At 43.4% G+C, this 20,810-nt stretch overlaps 1 protein-coding gene across 3 annotated transcripts in view; it reads left to right on the top strand.

Moving 5' to 3' along the window:
- PTCD2 (pentatricopeptide repeat domain 2) overlaps positions 1 to 16,270 on the top strand; it is a 29,084-nt gene extending 12,814 nt beyond the window's left edge. For all 3 annotated transcript variants that reach the window (XM_004420542.3, XM_087430209.1, XM_087430208.1), the window contains 4 exons: positions 1,272 to 1,385; positions 4,732 to 4,806; positions 11,788 to 11,901; positions 15,424 to 16,270. In XM_004420542.3, coding sequence (XP_004420599.2) covers positions 1,272 to 1,385; positions 4,732 to 4,806; positions 11,788 to 11,901; positions 15,424 to 15,648 — 528 coding nt within the window. In that variant the 3' untranslated portion in view covers positions 15,649 to 16,270. The remainder of the gene's footprint in view (positions 1 to 1,271; positions 1,386 to 4,731; positions 4,807 to 11,787; positions 11,902 to 15,423) is intronic.
- Positions 16,271 to 20,810: the final 4,540 nt, after the last annotated feature.

Below are 20,810 nucleotides of genomic sequence, written 5' to 3'. Positions count from 1 at the left end.
TGAAGGAATGCCAAGCAAGGTAGACGAATGTGGGCCATTGAAAAACTTCCCTGAAACTTCATTTGTGAAACGAAGGAGTTGAATTAGGAGCAGCAAGCTTTTTTCCTAAAAGGCCAGAGAGTAACTATTTTAGGCTTTGGGCCCACATACGGTCTTGGCCGCGTTTGTCCTCTGCCACATATTCTTTGTTTTTGTTTTTACAAACCTTTAAAAGTGTAAAAATCGTTTTTAGCCACAGGCTTGATTTGGCCTAAGGGTCATGGTTTGCTGACCACTGGATAATTAGATGATCCTTTCTGGTCGTACCATTTTATGATTCTGTGGAACAGAGGGCCAACAAAACACAACACTCGAGCGTCAGGTATTCGGCATTGTGATAACACTGTGACTTTCTGACCTTCTTAAAGATGCCTCCCTGAGTGTGTGCTGAAGTGGGGAGAATTTAATGCTATTACTAAGGAAGGGCCAGAGGACTATTCTCCCCTGTACTGTGTCCAAAAGTAACTTGTTTCTCTCAGTGGAGACTGGAGTTGAAAATTGAACTGGTCAGCCGTTACAAATTCCAAGCCAATTCTGGGAACTGTCCTCTCGCATCAAATTCAGGTTTTACTTTAGGATTTGAGTTGTGAATCATGTCATGACAGCCATACACAGATGCAGAGCTGGTGCTGCCCTCATAACCCTAGTCCACCTACAGCGTGTACAAAGGAAGAGGATTTGGCTTTACCGTTGTTTTCTGCTGGTTTGTGTATCACTCACCTTCTTGGATTTTTTTTTTAAGGTTTCTGTTTTCGTGGGATTCTTTCATGATTTACATTCAAATAAGTGTTCATGTCTTCAGATATTTGACTTACGTGGGTGTTTCAGATTGGAACTGCCCTCAGGAAGAGTTCTGTGGTATTCCCGAGCTTTCCTCTACTATTTAATAGAGTGGCAGGCTGACTCTACACTTTTACGTTATGGTGCCTGTGTCTAGAAACCAGCCGGCCAGGATACAGAGACCTGTGTGTTTGCTGGTAAAACTGCCCCCAGTCAGAAAATTGACAAAGAGCTTTAAAAGTAAAGGTAATTTAGATTTGAGCTGCTAATAAATAGATAACTTGGTCTATTTGCAAATAGTCTTTACAGGGGGCTTAATCTTTTAAGTAGCTTGAGATAGGCTCTGGGAAATTCTTCCAAAAGGAAGTCTGAACAGTACTGAGCACTGTTCATCATTTCAATAAACTTAAAGGTTCGTGACGTGTTTATTGAGCGATCCTGTCTCCTCCTAGAATAGCCCTGAGTCCTTTAGAATCTGTACCACGTTGAGAGAAGAAGCCTTAATCAAGGGAGAAGTCCTCTCCAGGAGAGCATCCTGTTTTGCGGTGGCATTAGCTCTGAATCAGGTAAGGCTTTGGAGGCACATAGTGAATTGGGTGTGGCAGGACTTGACTGCTTTCATTTGTTCTTGCTTTTATTTTATTTTTTTTCCTTCTGACTGTATGATAAAGGAAAGTCCCCATAAGGAGACCAGTGCCTCTGGTGCCATGCAACCTACACCCATCCCTGAGCCCCCAGGGAATGTTTCCAGGACCGGACGTGCATGCTGTTTAGAAGGGGCTGGGCAGGATCCTACGGAGAATCAGTGAGGGAACTGTGCTCTGCGAGAAATTTCTCCAGTAGTTCAAGTGAAAATTTCATGATCGGTTTACTGTGAAGCATCTCAGAGAACAGTTTAATTGAGTGCTCTCCAAAGCTGACTTCACGTCAGATGAGTGAGGCCTCCTGGGTAGCCCATTGTAGAGGTGGGGTCCACCATACAGCTCTTATTTGGAGGCGGCTGGAGCGCTGCTCTTTTAGCCGCCGTCTCTCACTGGACAGATGGAGGCAGCTGTCCACAGCTCAGGGAAGGACAGAGCTGGAGCCTGGACCCCTCTGGAAGAGCCCTTCCCAAGATGTCCGATTCCAAGGCCTTAGAAAACGTGAAATACTTTACACGTTTAATAAGCAGTAAAAGGAGATTTTATGGCAGCAAAAATAATAACCAAGCCAGGTTATTTACCCGGATGGTAAAATATGGCTGGAGAACTCTTGTTTATCATTAATTAGAAATGAAAATATCCTGCTGGGGAAGTCACTGAAGGACAGAGACTGAAGAGGACACACAGTTCCCAGCTCCTCCTGCTTCAGCTGTCTAAGCTTCCCTCTGGCCAGGGCATTGCCCCGTCCTTGTCTGTCATGAGCCCAGGGGGTGAATGAAAGTCTCTTCTTAGGAACGCATGTCTCTTCTCTTTGTAGCTCCTGTAGTGTTTCCTTCATGCTGTTCAGGTTATGCCGTTTGGTGTATTTAATTTGTATGCTTGGTGCATAGATGTTTCATAACTTAAATCGCCCTTGCGAACCTCCCGTGTGCACAGTTATCAGTGCCTGCCTTGCTCTTGTTTGATCTCTTTGCCCTGGATGCAGCCTTGCTGGTGTTACTGTCTCCCGCCTGTTTTTGTTTGTTTCTCCGGTTTGATTGGATTTGCATTTCCTGGCAGACGCCTTTCTTGTCCTTTTATCGGCGTCTTCCTGAATCATTCGTTTTAGGCATTCTCTTACACACGGAGGTTAGAACTTGGCCTTATATGCTGCTAGTCTTTCTTGGAGTGTCACCCACCCAATGTGGATGTGACAGATATTTAATCTTAGGTTCCACTTTTGCTTTCTAGTTTTGTAACTTTTAAAATAACTGTGCCATGTGGTGGTTTTCTTTGTTTTGGTTTGTATTTTTGCTCTAGTGGCTACTTTAAAACCATAATTTTATTTAATTTTCTTAGTCCTCTAATTCCTTTGACAGTACCTATTAATTCTCTACTGTAAGTAGTGGTGAAATTAGTGTATTTCCTCTTTTTCACTTGTTTTCCTCCTTTTCTACCACCCAGTTTTGGTTGATAGATTATCTTTCGTAGTATTCACTTTTCTCTTAGATATGCTTGATCTGTCAGCTGTGAGTGGTGTTTTTGGCCCAGGTAACTGAGATGAGCAGGTGGGCCTCCTCCCTCTGCCCGTCCCCTTCTCCTCTCTCACGGCCCTTGTTCGTGCTGTCACCCTGTGTCGTCCAGGTGTGCAGCATTTACGCTCTGTTCTGCAACCACAGTCCCCACGGTTCTTTGAGTCTTATATATATTTAAATATGTTCATGTTACTGCTAGTTGTTTTGCTGTTACTTTTCCAGTCATCTCTTTGTTGACTGAAAGGTGTCTTCCAGTAAATTCTTCAGTGGAACAGTATTCCCTAAGTTCTTGATATTTAAAATTGTTTGCTTATTGTTTTTTTACTTGAACTACAATTTGGCCAGACATAAAACTTTGAGGTGACATTAGCTTTTCTTGAGGTTTTTAGGCATTGCTCTCTGTCTTCTAGCGTGGAATTTTGCCATGGAGAAATCTGAGGCCTGCTTGATTTTTTTCCGGTTCTGAGTGACTTGCTCTTGTTGGTTTTTCTCATTTCTCTCCTGTGTCCATAGAAATGTCTTTCTACTGAGATTTCTTCATCTGCCTGTTATTTCCTTATTTTGTTTTGCTGTATTCCTTTTCTCTCTCTTTTTTCCTCGTAGTGTCTTTATATAGATCACGTGCTGGTTCTTTTTTGATTATTCATCATTGAAAAACATAGGTTTCTTTTATACTAGCCATTTGCAGAAGATGCATGTCAGAGAGAGAACAGAGCTGTGTTGCCATGTTCTAGGCTAGCAGGATTTCTCTTTGTGTAACGCAGAGTTTGTGTTTGTCTACAAATATGTGTGGGCTTGACTGCTCCCTGGCCACTGGGTATAGGCACGGGCGTGGTTTTCAATGAGAAGTCTCTTCTCTGCTGCTGCCGCCGTAGTGACATCTGCTTCCTGCGACTATGGCTTGTCTGTGTTAATCTTTGATTGGCCTCACCTCTGCCACCAAAGGATCCAGAGACTTCTCGTTACCCGTCCTAAACTGTGTTTCCACCACTGTAAACAGGAATGTAGGTTTTGTATTTCAGGTTGTGCCCCTCACCTTTGAGGGCCCTCTCTGAGATATGCAGCTGTGTTCTCCTCTCTCTGCTTTCTCTAGAACTTACCCACGTGCCATCTCCAGTGTTTGGCAGTGCTTCCACCTCTTCTGTGGTTTGTGGTTTCTGCTGTGTTCTAATTATGTCAAAGATGGGGTTTGCTTTTCTGTTTCTCAATCTCGTTTTTTTTTAAAGCTCATTCCAGTGGGAGAAGAGGAAATGCCAACTTTATGCCTCCATCTTAAAAACTGGAACTTGGGCAGGTTGTTAAACATTCAGTAATATGCCGCTATGGGAAACATTTTATAGAATGTTCTTTCTTTTTTTTGGTGAAGAAGATTAGCCCTGAGCTAACATCTGTTGCCAATCTTCCTCTTTTTGCTGAGGAAGATTGGCCCTGGGCTAACATCCGTGCCCATCTTTTTCTACTTTATACGTAGGACGCCTGCCACAGCATGGCTTGACAAGCGGTGTGTATGTCCACGCCCAGGATCCAAACCTGTGAACCCTAGGTTGCCAAGGCAGAGCACGTGAATTTAACCACTACACCACTGGGCCAGCTCCCCTTTAGAATGTTCATTTTTGATTACCAAATAACTTGTTTTCTTATTGGTCTTCAAAACCCTGGGGCACCATGAACAGGAACAACCTGACATCTTTAAATGATCTTTATGATAGTAGAGTAATGTTCATATGACTTGTTTGACTTTTTTTGCTTCCTTCTAGAACCAGGTGGCAAAAGCTATATCCATTTTTTCTCAAATCATGAAGCCAGAAAGCATAATCTGCACTAATTTAAATGTAAGTGACTCTTTTTTTATGGTTTAGAGTAAGGCTTAAAGTGTAATAAATGATGTCTAGATTTTTTTGTCTGTATACAATGACTTTTGATCTCCCGAGGTTTTCATCCAGTTCGTTCCTTCATTGAGCTCTGTGTGAAAGCTACAGGATAGCCCCTGTGAGAGCAGTCAGCACAGGCTGTGCTTTCAGGAGTTTGTAAATAGGTGGGAAACGTAGATACCCGAGGATATAAGACGCGGCTAAATGATGCAGGTGAAATGCACGACTACAGAGGGCTGTAGATGTAGAGAGAAAGGAGATGGACCCTTCAGTATCCTGACTGAGACCTGAGAAAAACCTGCATGCCAACTGCATCCTGTCCATGGTACCTAACTCGTGGAGTCCGTATACCTGTGGTGCATAAAATAGTGCCTGGCGTGGGACGTGCTCAGTCAGTGTCAGCTGTTTTCATCCTGTTGTTGCCAGCCTGCCGTGGCGTCTGCCGCTCAGAGCAGTGGGTCGTCTGCGCCTTCCTGGAGCAATGCAGAAGGCTGAGACTCTTGTCATTGGCGACGTCAGAGCCCCACTCAGCCAGCCCTGGTGAGGCCCTGTTGTATGCTGAGTACTTCTGAGTTGTGGGGGGTGGAAAAGAAAGCCCCTGACTTTTGAGAATTCATAGTCTTCTGAAACATCAAGGGATCAAGATGAGGAAAACATTGCCAAAAGAGCAGAAACATGTAAACACCAGCATGACGGGAACTAGGATAAGGGGTCACAGCCCATGTGGTATTCCAGGATGGGGAGCGAAGGGCTGGCCCGCAGGAGCAAACTGAGGAGGCCCAGGGAGGAAAGAGTTGTTAGCAGTGCTCTGACGGAGGACAGGGCCACAGAATTGATGGGATGGCGGTGGAAGGGTAGTCTTTGTTGAGAGATGATTTCTGCTTAAAAGAATGTAAACTGTTCATTGTAACCATCTCTTACTAGCTCTGAGTCCTTAGGAAAGTTACTTAACTTCTGTGGACCACATTTTCCTTTTATCTGAAGCAGCAATAGTAATAGTGATAGTACCATTCTTTCGTTATGAGAATTGAAAGAATAAAGCATAGTTGGCACAGTGCCTGGTCTGTAATCAGTGTTCAGTGAATGCTTGCTAATACCAGTAGTATTTGTTTGAAATCAAGTATGTTGAACAAAAAGGAATAGTTATTTGTAACAAATCCTGTGACCCAATGAACAGGAATTAGGCATAGCTCCAACTTCTATAGTTTTCTGTTCTGCCCCATAGTGGTTATCCTCAAATGTCACCCCCAGACCAGCACCCAGATGATGTTCAGGAGAAGGACTAGATAAGGCTTTATGGTAAACTTTGGAGAACATGGTCCTGCAAAAAGTCTGAGATAAGAATACCTTATATTTGACCTCATATTTACTTTTCAAAATGCTTTCACATGAGGGAAAGATGAGCCTAGAGAACCAGAAAGATGGAGACAGTGATAACAGAGAAGCTGAAGAAAAAGATATGGTTTGGAAGGGAAGAGACTAAATACTAGAAAAATAGCCAAAAAGAGATCTTGTAGTTTGCCAGGGATCCAAGCCTGGAGGGGCGTTGAGTGTCAGAGCTGTCAGTTAAGAACTCATCTGCATAAACCCTGTAATGGATCTGATGGGAACTGATGAATGCCACAAAAAGGGAAGGAAGAGGACCCAGAGATGAGTTTATGGGGCGTCAGTGGTGAGGCAGAGGAATCACCAGAAAAGATGGGGAAGAAATAGCAGCAGTGTAGAGAAATCCCAGAGGCTGATAGCTGTGCCTGTCTTAGCCTGCTGCAGACAGCCCCTGTCCCAAGACCGGCGCCTGAGCAGAAACTGCAGGTCAGAGCAGGCGGGTTCGCCTGAAAAGCTCACAGGCTAACGCAGGTCTGCGAGGCCAAGGTGGCAAAGGTCCAGCGTCCAGGAGTTCAGGGTCAGTTGAGCCAGCAAAACGAGCAACACCAGTAAGCCCAACAGACTAGGAAGCCTGGGCTTCCAGCAGGCACCATGTGTGTTTTTTCTTCTTCTCTGCTTCCTGCTGGATATGGACAGCTCTGGGTGTCGAAGCATATAACCACTTCTGAGAGAGAATGGCCTCTGATGCATTCATTCATGATGGGACAGAGTAGAATTGGTGGGGTCCAGCTGGTTCATAGCATCAGGAAGGAAGGAAATACAGGAGGCTGTCGTGAGAGGATTTTTATGTGGATCGTTAGTAGCTTTTCCTCGAGTTGGAGTGAGCTTGCTGGGGGCAGGGATCAATAAGGATTGTGGTGAGAAATTGAAGAGAGTGAGATGGGCAGGGTTTTAATTTAATTTAGCTAAGGTACCATGCTAGGTACTTTACATTCATTGGTTCATTTTATACAACACTGTAAGAACAGTGTTTCTCCAGATTATACACGTGGAAAATGAAGATTCAGAGGGTAAGTAAATTACCCAAGTTCCCACAGCTAATTCAATAGCAGGGTCAGGGTTTTAACACAAACAAATCTGTTTGGCTACACAGCCTAGGGTTTCCCCACCACTCCAGACCTACAGAGTTAAGAGTTGTGTCTCTCTTAGCCAGGATCGGGCCTTGCTGCTCCAGAATGGTGAGGAGAACATAGGACTGGATGTGAAAAAACGCATCTGCTTTGGTGCACACATTCCATGTCCTTGAATTTAGACTCTTGTCTGTTTCAGTCCTTGCCTGTCTCTCACGTTTGTGATGAGAATCTAGTAGTGATTTTTCTTTTCAAATGAGAAAGTGCTTGGTTGGACATCAAACGTGAGCCTCTGAGAGTAAAGCTGTCTACTCCCAGTGGGAGGGGAGGTGCAGGACGTGAGGGCCGTGCTCTGGAGCCCGGGCAGCAGGGACGCTCCTTTTCTGGAGCACTGGAAAGGTGGGGAGTGGCATGTTTTGGGCAAGCACTGTGGAAGGAACCTTGAATTGATCTTGAGCATGAATCATCCCCTCCATGAATTGGGTCACAGAGTTATCCATGGTCCGGAAATTTAAAGATGGTTTAATTGTTTAAAAATTCTACCTCAGGAAATTCTTCCAAATATCCCATCTAAATTTCTCATATTTCAATGTAGGCCTGTTTCATCTTCCTCAGGGATATTGAAAAAGAGATGGTTGCCGTTCTCAGGTTTAATAATCTTTCAGATTCTAGGTCTCTGTTATTAGAGCAGGGTTTTGAAAAATAATTTAATGGGCCCTGGCTTCCCTAAGGCTGAGTCATCTACTTGGAATCCTAAAGGGCAGTTTGTTAATTATTAAGAAATGGAACCCTGCCAGATAGGCTGAGTAGTGAGTCTGCTCAGTCAGTATTACCAGAAATAAATGAAGTTTTTTTTCTGATCTACTTTAAAAATTAATGCCTTATACTAAAATCTTTTCCTGCTGCCAATTAGAATTTGGACTTACCTAATCTTCCCCCTCAACTTAATTTTATTTTCATCAAAATTGCTCCTGCTGCCAATATGACCCAGAGGGCCAGGTTTACCGTTTACCCAGCTAACACTTGCTAACACGGCACTGACTTAGCAGATGATCTCATCGAGGCCCATGGGTATTGGCTCTGCCCTTTCAGTCTGAATTTAAACCCATCAATCGCAAAAGAAATATAGCCCCCTCTTAAGCAATGCTGCTCAATATCAAAGGATTAATTTCCACTTCCAAATATTTCTGAAAGTAGCAGAGACCAATATGGGGTAACTTTTCACTGATTCTATTTGGATTCTAATCCTTTCTCTAGAAATCTGGCGTGTCTCCAAATGGAGACCCATTTTGAAATTGAATCACTTTGCAGAGAAGTTGACAAGTAGTTTATTTTGCTGCTTTTATCGTTTATTTTTTTACACGGGTGAGTGTTTTAATGCCCCTTTCTCCTACTCACTAAAATCACCCTAAAGTTCTAGCTCATGCTAGGAAGTCTCCTAGGCTGCACAGGTAGGAAAGGAGACAGGACTCATTTCTCATAAATCTCTTTGTAGCAGCATCTCACTGATATGTATAAGTTAAGAATTGTATTTGGCTGGGGGCAACATAGACTCCATAAAAAACAAGAGTCCCTCCAAATGAGAAGCTTTCTTTTCCTTCCATGTAGAAAACCAGAGATGGTCAGTCTAGGTCTGATGTGACATTCTATGACATCATCAGGGACCCAGCCTCTTTCTGTATTTCCACACCATCATCCTAAGCATGTGACTTCCATCCATTACCTCTCTATTCTGGCAAGAAGTAGGAAGAATGGAGGACAAAGAAGTTGGTCTCTTTTAAGGATGCTTTCCCAGTTGCCTCACCCAACAACTTCTGCTTGTTATTGACCAGAATTTAATCCCATGACCACACCTAGTTGCACAGAAACCTGAGAAATACAGGGTTTTTTTCTTTGAGTTTCATACGTGACAGCATCAGTTCAAGTTGGGGAGTTCTGTCATGAAAACAGGAGGGGAGAATGGATATTGGTTCATAAACTAGCAGTCTCTACCACACTGTGATGTCCTGCTTCAAATATAGCAAACTTCAAAAGAAAAGAAAAAAGAAATGCAAATTCTGCATGTTCAGGGCTTCTGTTCCCTTTTTCCGTCAAAGGTATCCAATGACTTGTCAACATTTCCTGAGGTCTCGGAAAATCAGAGGGGCAGGAAGTATGTGTTCTTTGAGTAGTTTTTCTTACCCCAATTCCTCCTGCTCCTTGCTAATTCAATTTTCCTAGCCTTGTGCTTGAAATCTTTAAGATTAAAGCAATGTGCTGTACCGATGTAGCTTTCCTTAACTGCACTGAGACTTGGGTTTGAGATAAGCTCCTAGCTTTAAATTTTCTCTTTGCCTTTCATCAGTAACTGCCCTCGTCTCTATTGCCCTTCATCAGTATATTTCAAGTATTGAACCGTACTCTCAGAATCCCTGCTGAATCAGGGATAGTTGCTGGAGGCAGGGAGGGAAATTGGGAAAACTGGTGAAGAAGAGTTGAAATCTCCAGGAGTACCTCATTAATAGTTTCTAGCATGGGGCTCCAGGAAGTTTATCCTTGTAATTGCCAGGAGACCTACGCCCCTCTTCTCATTCATTATCGATGAGGGTCTGCTAGCTGCCAGGCACTGCAGATGTAGCATTCAAGATGACCACAATGTAGTGGTCAATAGGACAGACCACTGCCAATGAAATGGGGATTGGTTATTATTAACAAGAGTGTTAAGAACTATGTAAGAGTCAGAGATTTTGCCCTACTTCCAAGCTAACGAGTCGACCTGCCACAGTTTCACGGATGCTGGTGGAGTGCACAAGACACTGAGAGATGAAGCAGACAGTTTATTACTCACAGCAAGAGTAGTAGCCAGAGTATTAGCATCTTTGCGTCCGTTTCTTGAGCCCAGTTCCTGCAGGGCACCATGAAGAGGGCTGTACGCCGGTTGCACACACAGGGGGTCGTATCTTAAGGGAGGAAACTTGACGTTGGGGACCCAAATCTCTTATAACGGGCAGTAAGCGTGGCTGCCCTTTGCTCTGGGTGAGACACTGTCTGTCTTCCCAGGCTGGTGGCTATACAGCCATCCTTGAAAAGGGAGTCTGGCGTAAGGGCAGTCAGCACTTCTGCTTGAACAGGAGAGTCCGTGCAGGGTTGTCTGCAGCACAGAGCATTCTCATGACTGCCTGTGCTTCACTACACTGAACTAGGTCGGGCCCTTTGGGTTTAGTCTGCTCGGGATCATTGCATTCTGTTCTTCAGGACCAAAGGTAACCCCTCATCCTCATCAACTGCTCAGTGAACATAAAGTGTTATAAAATGGACTGTTGAGAGAACTTAGCTGGTTTGGTATAAAAAAGGAATATCTCCTCCAGAAAGACTACCTTTCCTAAGGATTGAGAGCCTTGAAAATGTTCATACCCTTTGACTTTGTAATTCCGCTTCTGAGAATCAAGTCTAAGAAATTAGCAATTTAAAAAAATGTATGCACATGTGCTGATATAATCAAGTGTGGTGTTGCTTCATTCGGTGCTTATTTATATGATGGATTGCTATGCATTCATCGTTAAAAATGAGGTTTTCTTTTTTTCTAAAATTTCTTAATGCTATGAGAAAATGTTCATTGTATAATAATTGAGAAAAAGTGGAATCAAATTTGGGGGAAAATTAATATATTTGGAAGATAATAATGAAATTATAAACAATGGCTAACATTGGTGAATTTTGATTCTCATTTTCTTTAAACTTTTCTGTATTTTTCAAATTGTACTAGTAAACATTGGTAATGAGGGGGAAAATGTGTTCTTTTCCCTCGTGTTGATTGCGTCTGTCTGGTGCAAGGTAGTTAGTGGTATCATTCTGAAAGCCAAGTACGGTACCCAGTTTTAAAAATTCCCCAATAGCTGTGGTGTAAACACAAGTGCCTCATTAAGGCTTTATACCGTCCACTTTATACCTGTGACAACCTATGTGCTTACAATTTCCTAACCAAAACAATAAAGCAATCAGGTAAAGGTGTCATTTGCCCCAGAGCCAGTCTTATGAGATTGTCTCCTCTGCATCCAGAGGCACAGGGAGGACGAAACTGATAGCGGTGTTCACCGAGGACCTCTTGGGTGCTGGCGTTTTATTTAATGTTCACAGTAACTCAAAATGTGAGGTGTAGAGGTATTTTCCTCACTTTACAAATAAACTGAGAGAGAGGTTAAGATTAAGTACCTGGCCAGAGACACCGAGCAGTAACTGCCAGCACGAGGGTTGCAGCCCAGGTCTGCGGACTCCAAACCCGTGTTCTCCCTGTCTGCCCTTGAGGAGGTTTTGAAGTTGCAATATTTTGATTAGCTGTTGGAAGACAAGTTTTGGCTGGTGGACATCCATTCAAAGCACTTTCTGAACTTGTGCAAGCAGATGAGTTAGGAAATAGACGAAAGCAGGTGGGTGCCTGTAGGTGTCGGCACGTTCCTCAGTGTTGACTGCCGGCTCAGTCTTGTTCTTGCTTATTCTTTTTATTCAGATCATGATCCACGTCCAGTCGAATATGTTGACACCCCTGATAGAGATACTAAAGGATGCTACAGAGGGAAGCTTATCAAGATTTGTCAAAAGACACGAGTTCTCAGAAGAAGTGGTGAGTAGGAGATTTCTGCAGAAATCATCCAAAGAGGAAAGGCCATTCTTCACAGTGTCCACTTAACATCTCACTCCTGGAGGCCACCTCCTTGAAGAGACTGTCAGATGTGCAGCCTCTCTGTTGTTCCTGCTGTAAGACTTTCATGTGGGTGCAAAGATTTTTTTCTACCAACATAGTATATCCTCCGAAATTGTAGGCAAACTTTTTCTTTTTGTGTTGTTCGTTTCCCCACAGTTTTCATGGGTCCTGACTCTCTTTTTCTTCTTTTTCCTTTCTCCTCCAGCCCCCAGTACCCTCTCCCTACTCCTCACTCTCAGTTGATGACCTGCCTTCCTTTTTCACAGAGGAAGTAGAGGCATCAGAACATGGACAGCCTCCTTGCTCCTCTCCTGTCTGCTCAGCCCTCCCTCCCAAAGCCACTTGACTGTGCACACTCCTCTCTTGAGCCAGCTCCCCAGTGGTGCCCTGAAGCCCGTCCCCACTGACCCCCGCCAGGGCTGCAGTCCAGAACTTGTCTCCCGTCTCTTGAGCATCATCAATACCCCCTTCCCTGTGGATCATTCCATCAGCTAACAAGCTACAGTATCTCTCATCTTAAAAAAAAATCTCCCTACTTAAGCAAACAAAAGGACACACCGAGAGCTTAGATAGGAAGACTCAGCCTCATAGAGTCAGTTCTCCCCAAGTTGGTGTGATAATGTAACATCCCAGTAAGAATTCCACGAGGTTTCTTCTGTAGCTAAGCCTTGGTAGGAAGAGCGAACCAGCAAGAGTAGCTGGGAGAAGGCTGTGCAAGAACAGGAAGAGGTGCTAGCCCGGCCAGACGTCCACCGAGTTAAAGCTGCTATCATTAGAGCTGTGGTTTTAGCTCCTGAATAGACCAACTAATGGAGCCACATAAATGCGTTGCAAAGTTATAAAACAAAGTCAAATGAAAATGAAGAGAAAGAAGCAGTTTCTAAAAATTGAAAGCATAATGAGACGAATGAACCCGTGTGTCACACTGATGGCTTAAGCACACAAAGAGGAGTTATTGTAAGTCATTTGAAATTTAGTAATTTGTACATCTCTCGTAGTTTATAACCTAAGGGGAAAAAGAACTGTAAAGAAATCGTAAGTTATTGTCAGTGATCACTAGTCGTGGCACGGGTAGTATCATTTTGACTAACGCAGGGTTTCCTCCGCCCTCCCTTGCCTTGTGTAGTGCTGGCCTGGCTGGTGTCTGAGATGGCAGGGTTGGCAGTAGAGGCAGAGAGCTGCTTTCTCCCCTCTGCCACATGCTACCTTCCCAGCCCTGTCCCATTTCCTCACTTCCGCTAACGGCTCCTTCCTGCTAATAAAGGGAGTTGTCGGGAACCTCACTGGATGTTGATAAATTTAAATCTTTCTGTTTGAGGTCTTAGTTCTGTATAGGTTGTGACCTACCCTTTTGGAGCATGTTTAGGGGAACTGGAAATGTGGATAGGTTTTAAAGTGCACACTCACGTGTGTGTGCAGTGCTCAGTGTACACTTGAGTGTGAGTGTAGTGATAAGTGCACAGTCATGTGTGCGTGCAGTACTAAGCACACACTTGTGTGCATGTGCAATGCTAAGCGTACACTTGCGTGTGTGTGCATGCAGTTGTAAGTGCACAGTCGTGTGTGTGCGTGTGCGTGCAGCACTGACACGGCTCCCGTAGCACGGGTGTTCCTCAGTCCTTCCTTAGGCCTGGTCCATTGGTACGTTGTCCCACTTGTCTGACTGCAGCATCCACACACACTCCACCTTGAAGATACTGCTTTTATCTGATTTCCCCAAAGCCTGCAAGGCTGAGGTACCTAGAAAGCTCCACGTCCAGGCGATGTGTTCCCCTGGTTGTTGTGAGACCACCCAGGACGCTGCTTGTTGAGAAATGAAGTGATTGATACGACTGCAGGAGCTTTGGAGCTGGTTCTAAATGTGTTTGTGAGGTTGCGTATGCTGTCCTATTTGTAAAACTCTGCATTTTACAGATGCTCTATTTAGAGTTGATACCAAGAGTCATTTAAATGTCTTCTGTGTGGAGATCAGGTGCTGTTCTACCACCGAGGAATGCTGAAAAGAACTGCAGATCCTCTGCAATGCTATGGCTGCAGCTGCTCAAACATCAGCTGTTTCTGGTTGAGTGCTTTTTTTAAAACTAAATGAACAGCGTTAGTGTAATCTCTTTTCTGCTTAAGTTGTAGAGTGGTCCTAATGACACCACTTAGTATTTTTGTGATGCTGTAGGAGAACTGATGCAGTATGTGTGCAGTTAGAGCCGAGTTGCCTCCAGCTTGGCGTATCTGCTTTGCTTTGTTTGGAAGCCATGTGCTGCACAGGAAGCCACTTCCCTTGATCAGGAGGACTACACAAGCTACTCTTTTTAAGAACATGAAGAACTGCTTAAACTTCTTATCTGAAGGTTCAGTGGGGAGCCCTTGTTTGAAAGGAAGGTGTGCGGGTAGCAGATAGGATTATGACGTATTCAGAAGATGACCAGAGGGTTTGTTAGGGACCTTGATCACAATTAAATTTTATGGCGAAATGTTGTTAGGTTGTATTGTTAATGAAGATTGAATTAAGTAAAATGTTGCTTTTGTTCAGAAAATAGCTTCACATTCTAATTTTGAGCTCACCCGTTTTTGTAGAATTAAATACCATTCACACACTTGTGACTCTAATATTTACACCTCTGGTCTGGACCTGTCTTCCATGCCTCATACCTGTATATCCAACAATGTCTCGCCATACCCACTTAGATGTTTCACAGGCATCTCGATCATGTCCAGATCAGAACTCTTGATTTTCCCTCTCCAGATCTGGTCCTCCATCTTCCCTGTCTCAGTCAATGACATCCCCCGTCACCACGTTGCTAAAGCCCAAATTGGGACGATGTCTTCGATTCCCCCCTTTCCTTCATCCCTTCAGCGGTAAATCCTGACAGTTAATCTCCAGAATACACTTCTTGTGCATCTACTTCTCCATCTTCTCTACACATTTCCCAATTTAAACCATCATCCTCTCTCACCTGGGCTACGATGGGACCTCGGATTAGTCTCCGCATTCTTGTACCCTCCAGTTCTCCACACGGCTTTTTAAACCTACACCAGAGCACGTCCCCCTTTGGACCTTCTGATGGCTTTAGAATAAAGCTCCCCATGTGCTGTAGAGCCCTGAGTAACTGCCCTGCCTCCTCTCTGATGGTTAAAGTGGACACACCTGGTTCCACTGCTACGTGACCTCCTTCCCCTGGTGTGTTTCGTTGTGAAGTACTAGCCATTTGAACCCCCTTTTATAAGACATTTGGTGTGATTTTCAAGTGCTAATTCTGAACGTTGTGTGCAGCTTGTGGAATGCCTTACAGTGGGCTGTATCTCTGTGTGCCCGGGACCCAGTTTTCACACTTCACGCGTACACTGTTGGTTTTTACACATTTGTGTCTGCTTCTAGGAGGGTGGAAAGAATAAGGAAGAAATCTTGCAGAGAGATAGTGATCTGCTCTTCCTGCTTTTTTCCAGCTGGCCAAAGTGAGAGAAAAAGTGAAGGATGTGCCCACCCTCCTGGCTAGATTTGACGAGCTCTATGGGAAACTGCACATAAATGGCCAGGTCACCACTTACACTTTGGATGCTCTGCTCTGCCACACCCCCAGGGACAGGAAGTCCCACACGGTGCTGTTGAACAAGAGGACAGTCAGCCGTCGGACCCTCCAGCCACTCAGCCAGTCCCTGTGGGCTGAGTAACCCTCCCTTCAAACCACCCGTAGGTCTGAGGTGGGGGGAGCCTGCTTCTAGTGAGTCGTCGGCTCCCTAAGAAATCAGGCATCGTTCGCCGGTGGACACTCTGCTCACACTTGGTCTCCTCCTTAAATGGCCGAGTTCGTTGAGTGCTGGCGTGCTGACCTGGGACGTCAGCATTGTTCCACTGTGAAGATGTGGATTCCAGCCAGCAGAAAGCTCACCCCTCAGAAAGGCGGCTTCCCCTGTATCAACTGCAGAGCATCCTTGAAGGAGCCCAGTCACGGTCCCCAGGCCCACTTCTGGTACCAGAGTGGAACCCGATGAGCTCTCCTGGGAAGGAGTCTCACTGTAAGTGGTGGGCTCCGACTCGTTTTCGGGGATGTGGCTACTTTCTTGTTACACCCGGGCTGAGCTCAGGAGGTCTGGGCCCTGTTCTGCCGTGCTGGGAGTCTCACCACTTCTGTCATCTATCTGTCACTGAAGTAGGATACCTGAGCCCTCACTCTTCCATCTGTAAAATAATGGTGCCTGTGTGAATCTGCATATTGATTTGAAGTTTTCATTCAAGGTTCAGTAGAGTCAAATTTTCTCAAAAATAAGAGAAATAAAAGGGTTCCTGAGAAAATGTGTTGGGATTATGTTTTGTTTTCTCAGCAGCACAAACATAACCAGAAGTTAGCTCTCAGAGCTGAGAAGTAAACCAAAATTGAAACGATTGCCACTTGGGTCACAGGCAAGACGTGCTTTTCAAAACAAGTGCCAATAAAACCACACGGTGCCTCCAGGGTGTTGCTTAGATTTCTACATTGGTCATAAATATTTGGCCTGTAGTTCATCTTTTTACTCTCTTTGCACGTTTTCTTTTTTTGTAAAGATAAACGTGTCGTGACAGCGGGTCGGAGCTTCCTGGTGCTGACTGTCACTTGATGGTGTGAAGCGCAACCCCAGTGAGTTGTGCCTGTGGTTTCTGCCGGCCCGTGCTGTTCCGGCCCCTCCTCCCAGAATGCTGCGGGCTCTGTGTTCAGGGCTGCTTCAAAAACTAAGGCCAACTTTAACTTGATTGCTATCCTGAGGCAAGAATTTAGAGTAGAGAAATCTTCTTTCTTTTTTAAAATATTTTGTTTATTGCAGTAACATTGGTTTATAACATTGTATAAATTTCAGGTGTACATCATTATACTTCTATTTCTGCATAGATTACATCATGTTCACCACCCAGATATTAGTTACAACCCATCACCACACACATGTGCCAAATTATCCTTTTCGCGCTCCCCCCCCCCACCCCGCCCCGTCCCCTCTGGTAACCACCAATCCAATCTCTGTCTCTATGTGTTTGTTTGTTGTTGTTATTATCTACTACTTAATGAAGGAAATCATATGGTATTTGACCTTCTCCCTCTGACTTACTTCACTTTGCATACTACCCTCAATGTCCATCCATGTTGTCACAAATGGCTGGATTTCATCATTTCTTATGGCTGAGTAGTATTCCATTGTGTATATATACCACATCTTCTTTATCCATTCATCCCTTGATGGGCACTCAGGTTGCTTCCAAGTCTTGGCTATTGTGAATAACACTGCAATGAACATAGGGGTGCAGGTATCTTTACCCATTGGTGTTTTCAAGTTCTTTGGATAAATACCCAGCAGTGGAATAGCTGCATCGTATGGTAGTTCTATGCTTGATTTTTTGATGAATCTCCATACTGTTTTCCATAGTGGCTGCACCAGTTTGCACTCCCACCAGCAGTGTATGAGTTCCCTTCTCTCCACATCCTCTCCAACACTTGTTGTTTCCTGCCTTGTTAATTACAGCCATTCTGATGGGCGTGAGGTGATATCTCATTGTAGTTTTGATTTGCATTTCCCTGATAGTTAATGATGTTGAACATCTTTTCATGTGTCTGTTGGCCATCTGTATATCTTCTTTGGAGAAATGTCTGTTCAGGTCTTTTGCTCATTTTTTAATTGGGTTGTTAGTTTTTTTGTTGTTGAGATGCATGAGTTCTTTATATATTTTGGAGATTAAGCCCTTATCAGATGTATGGTTTGCGGATATCTTCTCCCAATTGTTAGGTTGTCTTTTCGTTTTGTTGATGATTTCCTTTGCTGTGCAGAAGCTTTTTAGTTTGATGTAGTCCCATTTGTTTATTTTTTATATCATTTCTCTTGCCCGGTCAGACATGGTGCTTGAAAAGATGTTGCTAAGACCGATGTCGAAGAGCGTACTGCCTATGTTTTCTTCTAGATGTTTCATAGTTTCAGGTCTTACATTCAAGTCTTAATCCAATTTGAGTTAATTTTTGTGTATGGTGTAAGGTAAGGGTCTACTTTCATTTTTTTGCACGTGGCTGTCCAGTTTTCCCAACACCATTTGTTGAAGAGACTTTCTTTTCTCCATTGTATGTTCTTGGCTCCTTTGTCGAAGATTAGCTGTCCATAGATGTGTGGGTTTGTTTCTGGGCTTTCGATTCTATTCCATTGATCTGTGTGTCTATTTTTGTGCCAGTACCATGCTGTTTTGGTTACTATAGCTTTGTAGTATATTTTGAAATCAGGGAGTGTGATGCCTCCAGCTTTGTTCTTTTTTCTCAGGATTCCTTTAGCTGTTCGGGATCTTTTGTTGTTCCATATAAATTTTAGGATTCTTTGTTCTATTTCTGTGAAAAATGTTGTTGGAACTTTGATAGGGATCGCATTAAATCTATAGATTGCTTTAGGAAGTATGGACATCTTAACTGTGTTCATTCTTCCAATCCAAGAGCACGGAATATCTTTCCATTTCTTTGCGTCGTCTTCAATTTCTTTCAGCCATGTTTTATAGTTTTCGGTGTACAGATCTTTTACTTCTTTGGTTAAGTTTATTCCTAGGTATTTTATTCTTTTTGTTGCAATTGTAAATGGGACTGTATTCTTAATTTCTGTTTCTGCTACTTCGTTGTTAGTGTATAGAAATGCAACTGATTTTTGTATGTTGATTTTGTACCATGCAACTTTACCATATTTGTTTATTACTTCTAAAAGTTTTTTGGTGGATTCTTTAGGGTTTTCTATATATAAAATCATGTCATCTGCAAATAGTGAGAGTTTCACTTCTTCCTTAACAATTTGGATCCCTTTTATTTCTTTTCCTTGCCTGATTGCTCTGGCCAGGACTATGTTAAATAGGAGTGGTGAGAGTGGGCATCCTTGTCTGGTTCCTGTTCTTAGAGGGATAGCTTTCAGTTTTTCACCACTGAGGATGATATTAGCTGTGGGTTTGTCATATATGTCCTTGATTATGTTGAGGTACTTTCCTTCTATACCCATTTTATTCAGAGTTTTTATCATAAATGGATGCTGTATCTTGTCAAATGATTTCTCTGCATCTATTGAGATGATCGTGTGATTTTTATTCTTCATTTTATTAATGTGGTGTATTACATTGATTGATTTGCGAATGTTGAACCACCCCTGCATACCTGGAATAAATCCCACTTGATCATGGTGTATAATCTTTTTAACGTATTGTTGTATGCGATTTGCTAGTATTTTGTTGAGGATTTTTGCATCGATGTTCATCAGTGATACTGGCCTGTAATTTTCTTTTTTTGTGTTGTCCTTGTCTGGTTTTGGTATCAGGGTAACATCGGCTTCATAGAATGAGTTAGGGAGCAACCCCCCCTCCTCAATTTTTTGGAAGAGTTTGAGAAGGATAGGTATTAAGTCTTCTTTGAATGTTTGGTAGAATTCACCAGGGAAGCCGTCTGGTCCTGGACTTTTATTTTTGGGCAGGTTTTTGATTCCGGGGGGGGTTTTGATTACTGTTTTGATTTCCTTACTGGTCATTGGTCTATTCAAATTCTCTATTTCTTCTTGATCCAGTTTTGGAAGGTTGTATGATTCTAAGAATTTATCCATATCTTCCAGATTGTCAAATTTGTTGGCATATAGCTTTTCATAGTATTCTCTTATAATCTTTTGTATTTCTGAGGTGTCCGTTGTAATTTCTCCTCTTTCATTTCTGATTTTACTTATTTGAGCCTTCGTAGAGAAATCTTCTGAGTCCCCTGGTTTAACTCCCTCATCTTTCAGGTTGAGGAAGTGACTTGTCCAAATTAGCAAAACTAGTTTGAGGTGGAGCCGCGATTAAAATCCAGATTCCAGATCTCGTCTCCTCCCCTTGTACCACATCATGTCTCCTCGGAGAAGAGGGAAGAGATCTCCTCAGAGAGGCTGGGGGCTCCCTCCACCTACTGTGTGCGGGGGCTCACCTCAGTTTCCTCATCTGTTGAATGGGGGTAATACTAATGCCCCTCATGGGCCTGCTGGGAGGGTGGGATGAGATGGAAAATATAAAGTAAGCGCTGTGGAAACGTAGACTAGTTAACCATTGTTACCACTGTCGATGGCATTCAGAAGGTTTGCAGCAAGTAGGAGAACTATATAAACAAATGAGTCCTTCCTCCTGCTCAGAAATATCAGAAGAAATTTTTGCTCTTGCTCTGTGAATCGTTAGCCACTTGTAAAGAAAATTCTCTGCCTTTGTAGCATCTTAATTGCATCTTGTGTGTGTCTGGTGTTTTGCAAAAAAGGAAAACACATTTGGAGTTCTCCACATTAAAAGTCTGAGGGAATAACAGCGTGCTTCCTGTCCCCAGTTTATCTTTTATCTTCTCCAACATTCACAAAGAGCGTTCAAATGGCTGTTATGCCCTGGGTGAATGTGGCCCTGGTTGTTAGCTAACAACCATTCATTAGCCAAAAAAAAAAAAGAATTTTGTGAGCAATAAATGGCAGCCATGACCCTCCCAAGGCCTGTGCTCTGGGCAGCTGGCGACTGCGGGCCTCTGCTGACGGCAAAGACGGCTGTTCCACCTGTTCCCAAAGTCTTACTGAGGGCCAGCCTAGGACAGAGGTAACTAATGTTTACTCCCAAATAATAGACGATTCTGAAGGCTACAAAAACCATCAAAGAAAAACTATGCTAAGAATATATGAGGATTTTGTTCTTTAAAATTTGGTAATTTCTTTGCAGTCAATAATTTGCCTAAAGCATCTGCTTACTCTTCAGTAATTTGCCTAAAGCATGTACTTATTCAGTTAATGAGAATATTTGATTGGACAGAACGTCTTATCCCCAACTCTGTTATGGGCCTTTATAGATTGTTTTCACTTAT

This window comes from Ceratotherium simum, chromosome 4 (genome assembly GCF_057802395.1).
Source record: "Ceratotherium simum simum isolate JZ-2026a chromosome 4, ASM5780239v1, whole genome shotgun sequence".
Classification (NCBI taxonomy): Eukaryota; Metazoa; Chordata; class Mammalia; order Perissodactyla; family Rhinocerotidae; genus Ceratotherium; species Ceratotherium simum.
The sequence above is the reverse complement of the archived record's forward strand: the minus strand, read 5'-3'. Positions and strand labels throughout refer to the sequence as shown.